Consider the following 5,799-nt stretch of genomic DNA (forward strand, 5'->3'; position numbering starts at 1 on the left):
CCATCTATGAGGGTGGAGACCATAGCAGAATTAAGCCCTTTATCCGCAATGGCTTTAACAATAGCTGGTATATCCTTAGGGTTTATTGGCGAGTGGAGCCTCTGTCCCCCGTCCGTCACCCGGACCAGGAACACTAGCGTGGCCGATGGGGCCCAGTCAGTGCACACAATCTTAATTTTCCTCCAATCCGTGAGAGGAGTTTCTCCCCGTCATGGTTCCGCTTTATTTCGGATGGGGATATTTTTGCTTTTGACTCTGTCTGTCCCCATTTCCTCCTCCTTCTCCGAATTTGGATCAGTATCTGATCTGGAGCCGGAACTCAACTGACTAGTTACTTCCGGGTTCCAGTACCTTTTTGTCAAGTTCCAGGCCTGCCCACTGCCCTTGCGGGTGGGCCGTTCCCTCCCTCTTGGCTCGCCCCACCTTCTGCTCGGCGAGGTGCTTGCCCTACAAAGGCCTTTTTTCAGATGGATGTTCTGATTGGCTCTCTGCCCCTCGCTCGTGCTTCTACCTCCCTCCCGGTCGCCCCCAAAACTTTTCTCTTTCTCATTCTCCTCCCCCTCCCATTTGCGTGCGTTAGTTAGATCTAACACTTCCTCCCTGTTCCTGCCAGAGGCATCTTCGCCCCGCCCTTCGCCTTCTCGTTCAGTGCCATCTTGGGGCGCATATGGCGGTGGTCTCACCCAGACTTTCTCAGACCCTGGTTTCCCAGCAGCGCCCCTGGCTTCCTCGGCTAACCCACCCCAAAAGGATTTAGCTCGCTCCTGCCCCTCTGTGAGTGGGTCAGGGTTTGGGGATTGAGGGGGCATGTCGCCTTCTCACAGATCTTTGGGCTCAGCAGAATCATCACCATCTGGGGGGTGCAGGGTCTGTGTGGCTGCCCCAGCTCCCAGTTGCAGGGTGGCCAACAAACAGGACCTTGCTGCCCTCCAGGTTTCCTGTTCTTTTATGGCCTTCCTCAGGGCCTGTATGACTTTCCCCCACGACTTAAGGTTTTTCCCACAACCTGAGGACATTGTCTCCTCGGCTAGTGCTTTAGTGCACTTGTCCCACACTTCAGGGTGGAGAATATCCACTGGATGGTTAATGACCCCAATTTGTTAAAGCCACGCAACTGCGAGAGTAAAATCTTTGGGTTTACAATCAATACCCCATTGCTTATGTAATTCCGATACAACCTTCACAAGGGCTTCCATCTCCCTTGTTGGTTCGGGATCGTCCTCCCCGCCAGGCTGGTCCTGCCGCTCCGGCCGCCGTTCACCCGAATCTAGGAGACGATTCCTGGGTTTCGGCACCACTTGTTGCCTTCCGAAGGCAGTAGTGACCTGGTTGAGGAACAGCACGGTGACCAACCCCTGGCCGCTCGGGCCATGTGTTCACAGACACCAATGTGGTGGACGGCAAATGACATTTATTGCTGAGTTACACGGTGTTATATAGCCTAGGTTTACAACGTCACTTCCGTCTGCTTACGTCATAAACTACACTCTATTGGCTATCAGGGGAGGAGCTCTATCTATCCATACATCGCAGTATCTTCCAGCCACCAGACCCTAACTACCAACAATCAGGTTGCTCAAGGCCTCATCGAACCTCATGAATGAATACTATGAGCACTATGAGGACTATAGGTGCCTGGCCTCCAGCCATGGGGAGGATAGGGACAATTGGGTTTATTGGACTTCGAGGATTCCATGGCCTGGCATATAAGACCCACAGGAGATATAAAGCTCTAGGGGACACCAGTGCACAGAGTACCCTAAAAACCCGCTCCACTGTAGTACACCATGGGCTGCAGGGGGAAAGCCTGCTTCACCATGGTCCTCACCCCAGGCCGCAGTCAACTGCTGCTCCAGCTCCTGGAGCACCTCTCCCCCTCCTTCTCTAATGACCTTGATCTGCAAGGCTGTTTCTCACTCTTCTCTCTCTCCTAGCTGCTATTCCACAGTAGCTTTTCCCCTTTCTTAAATATGCTCTCACAGAGGCATAAACACCACTGCTTATTGCCTCAGCTCTGGGCAGTGGCAAGGCCCTCATCTGACATAGGGCAGCTTCTGGATTCTTCTCACAGGAGCTGCCCCTATGGCACCCTCACTACCAAAACCTTGCCACATAAACCCAATAGTTCCTGCAGTAGCTCTGGGGCCAGTTTGAGCAGGACAGGATGTAAAAGTTGTACTCTACACTGCACCCCAGGATAATTGCCCTGCCTGGCAGAAAGTACCAGGGGAGATTTGAGGTTGTCCCCTAGGGTTGTGGAGTCAGGAATAGTGAGGATCCAAGGCCCATTATACTTTGACTGGAAAAGTGATATTGGCAGCATATAAAGAAGTTGGGCCTGCTTTGGAAGGGGTTGGTGCTGAATCATAGCTCCTCCTGGCACCCTGACTGCCAGCACTGGGTTGGAAGTTCCAAGGGAGGGTCCCCTCCACGTATCATGCACCTTATGCTCCACGGAGTGAGCGGGTTGCACTGAATCCACAGCAGGGCCCGATAGGAAACCCCCGTCCTACAGTCTTGGAAGTGATCATGGACTGTCCAGACAGCAGGGACTTGGAAACATCACCAGAGAAGGAGGTGACTAATGTTGAAGAGGCCCCACTGCCTGATAAAATCCCAGAAGATGAGAAGAATATCCTGGTCACTGATGGGTCCAGTCATATAGTGGAAAAGCCATCCCTCTAAAACATCTGTTGAGCTCAGTCAGTCCATGACTTTGGGCTCCATCTGTCATCACAGTACTTCATAGCAACAGATGTGGTGTGTGGTGTTGCATTGTTGTATGCGGAGGCCAGCTCTGGTTCCATCACTTCTGTATTTGTCAGGTGGTGTCACCACTGCCCCTTACCTGGTTTTCCTTATCTGGGCCCTTTCGTTTGGTGAAACACATCCAGTGTTTTGAGACATCACTGTCACATTCATATTCCCTTTCTCTACTTGTCCTCTACTTGTCTACTTGTCCAGTGTTCTGCTCTAACGAGTTCCAACAGAGGCTATGTCAGTACTGGCTCTAGTAGGGCTAGGGCACCATGAGGGATGCCACACAAGCAGTGGTCCCTGCTCACCAGGAACCAGGCCAACTTCCTACAGAGCTGCATTATGAGGAGCATGGCCGAAAAGAAAATCTGAGTTATCAGACTCAGCTCAGGTCTGGTGTGACACCACCTACATAAGGGTGTCTGGAGGCAATAAACAATGCAGGAATTGTTTGAGAATAACTGAAGTGTAGTTTTCAAGATACTATAGCTTTCTCCTATACTGAGAAACAACGTAGGACATAAATAATAGCAGAAAGGGGACCTCAGGAGGTTGAGACTGGAGACAAAGAGAAAGAAATCCCGATCTTCTACTGCCCCAGGAAGAGCCCTGAGCAATGTGTGAAGGGAAAGGATCTCCCTTCCCATGGACAATGGGTCAAAGTCTGGTCTCTGTGCTTGGTGAAAGACATCCAGTTTTCCTACACATCAGTGACACCTTGACACTGCCTTTGTCTACTTGTCCTCACTGCCTCCAATGTTCTGCTCCAATGAGCTCCAAGAGAGGCTATGTCAGTGCTGGCCCTCAGGGGGACTCTGCAGGAAACCTGCATCTGACTTGGACTTCTGAGAGATTTCTTCAATTCTCTCTCAGTGCCTGAGGTTTGTGGGCTCATCACCAAAGCCCCCAGAGGGGTGATGACAATGCCTTGGTCTGGGCCTCTGCTGCTGAGCTGGGCTGGGCTCCTGGGACAGAGAGAGCTCCTGGCAAGAGGGCCCTGGTGCAGAGAGAGACAGCTCTGCCCAGGAGCAGCTTCTCTGCACAGCGCAGCAGGGCTGGGGGCTCTGACCACAGGCACTCAGGTAGAAATGGATTCCAGGCAGCCTGGAGGGTGGGGCAGAGGAGAGCTCCGTGCAGGAGAAATCTTCACAGCTCTGCACACAGTAAGTCTCTGGCTGCAGGACAGTGTAGGGGAGGTTCCTGGAAGGGGCTCCTGGATCTGGGACATCTCTGCCTGGCCAGGAGCTGCCAGGATGTCTCTCATGGCTTGTGCAGTGTGGAGGAGAAGGTGCTGCAGGGCAGCTGCAGGGGTGCCCAGGGCTGTGATGCAGAGCAGGGTCCCTGCTGTGCCCCAGGGGCTGTGAACCAGGGCAGGGCCTCTGCCGCCTGCCAGGCTCAGCACTCAGCCTACCTTGGGAGCCCAGGGTCTTGGACAGAGGAAGGGCAGGGCAGGGGTGCCTGCAAAGAGAAAGCACTTTCTGCAGTCTCTGCCTGCATTTTCCAGCTCTGACTGTGGGGCAGTCTCTATGTTAACGGGGTGGTGGGATTTGCACAGGTGACTAAGCTTCCTACTGCCTTGATCTGAGATGTAAACAGGTTAGTGAAGAACCTGAGAACATCCCTTTCTTTCTCACTACTAACAGATTGCACCAGGGTTTTTCTGAGCTCTTCTTTAGGACCTGCAGACAGGGAGATGTCCCCAGAGCTGTCCCCATCCCCGGGAGGTGTCTGCAGGGCAGAGCTAGGCACACAGTGGGTGGGATGGGGTCTCTGAGCATGGATGGGAGGAGATGTGGGGACAGAGAAAGAGGTGCTGGCAGGGACAGCTGCAGGTAGCAGGGCTGCAGGCAGCAGGTCAGGCAGTGAGAGGGAGTTGCTCCCTCCCTGCCATCTCCTGCAGTGCAAGTGATTTTCTTGCTGCAGCATCTCCTCTTCCCCTCACAGGTTCTGTCATGGCATTTATAATCTGGGGGCTGAGGATTTGAGGTGTCTGAACCCTTAATCTCTGTGTAAGTAAACATTTTGTGCAGGTCCCCGCCACCTTCCTCCATGGAAGAAGGCACAGAATCATAGAAGAGCCCGAGTTGGAAGGGACCCACAAGGATCATTGTGTCTAACTCCCGGCTCCACAGAGGTCTTACCCCAAAATTCCTACCATATGACAAGGACTATATTCCAAAACTTCTTAAACGCCAGAGCTCTTTTCCCTCTCCTGGCTGTGCCAGTCAGATGGCACAGGGGTGTGAGGATGGGCTCTACATCACTGACACCGCAGCCTCGGCACCGGGTAGAGTCCGCCCTGCCTGCCCATGCCTGCTTCTCTCCCTTGCCCAGTGTGGCAGCTGGTGGTGTCTGATTCTGACAGGGACTGCTGTGCAAGGAGGGTGAAGCAGGAGGAGATGCTCCCTGTTCTCTCCGGCCAGACACACGTGATCCACCTGCTGATTTTGTCTCCTAGGTATTGAACAGGGAAGACACACACAGTCACGCAGCCCAACACCCCTCACTCAACAGAGGGAGCCACTTCCCAGGAATCTTCCCTCTGGAACCTCCAATGGAGTAGAGGTGGCTCATTTGGAGCTGACGGGCAGAGGCACCTCAGTGTGCAGGACACTCAGCAAGCACAAAGCAGGGCTCCAGACAGAAAGAAAGACAAAGGCCCTCTTGGAAAAAGGGAATGTAAGGCTTTAATTGTGAATTAACTGAATTTTGCTCACAGAATTTACTCGTAACACTCTTTTTTAATGTTTATTTTTTATTCTAATTTGACAGTGTCCATGACCAAAGCTGGTAAATGCCCAACAGCAGCTCAGTGAGTGTCTTCCTCCTGCTGGTATTCTCAGACACATGGGAGCTGCAGCTCCTGCACTTCGCGCTCTTCCTGGGCATCTACCTGGCTGCCCTCCTAGGCAACGGCCTCATCCTCACCGCCATAGCCTGTGACCACCACCTCCACACCCCCATGTACTTCTTCCTCCTCAACCTCGCCCTCCTCGACCTGGGATCCATCTCCACCACTCTCCCCAAAGCCGTGGCCAATGC

At 53.1% G+C, this 5,799-nt stretch overlaps 1 protein-coding gene across 1 annotated transcript; it reads right to left on the bottom strand.

Annotated features, from left to right (window-relative positions):
- Positions 1 to 93: 93 nt before the first annotated feature.
- LOC118159468 lies at positions 94 to 5,691 on the bottom strand. The gene is made up of 3 exons (XM_035314045.1): positions 5,686 to 5,691; positions 1,151 to 1,325; positions 94 to 742 (listed from the first exon to the last, which is right to left on the bottom strand). The coding sequence occupies exons 1-3, from the start codon at positions 5,689 to 5,691 to the stop codon at positions 210 to 212; spliced, it is 714 nt and encodes a 237-aa protein (XP_035169936.1). The 3' UTR covers positions 94 to 209.
- Positions 5,692 to 5,799: the final 108 nt, after the last annotated feature.

Source organism: Oxyura jamaicensis, unplaced genomic scaffold (genome assembly GCF_011077185.1).
Source record: "Oxyura jamaicensis isolate SHBP4307 breed ruddy duck unplaced genomic scaffold, BPBGC_Ojam_1.0 oxyUn_random_OJ70538, whole genome shotgun sequence".
In the NCBI taxonomy this organism is placed as follows: Eukaryota; Metazoa; Chordata; class Aves; order Anseriformes; family Anatidae; genus Oxyura; species Oxyura jamaicensis.

Excerpts from the sequence above, each read along its gene's own strand:
- LOC118159468 (XM_035314045.1), bottom strand. Across the intron at positions 743-1,150 it reads GGAATTACATAAGCAATGGG|GTGGGTTAGCCGAGGAAGCC; the intron begins GTATTGATTGTA and ends AATCCTTTTGGG.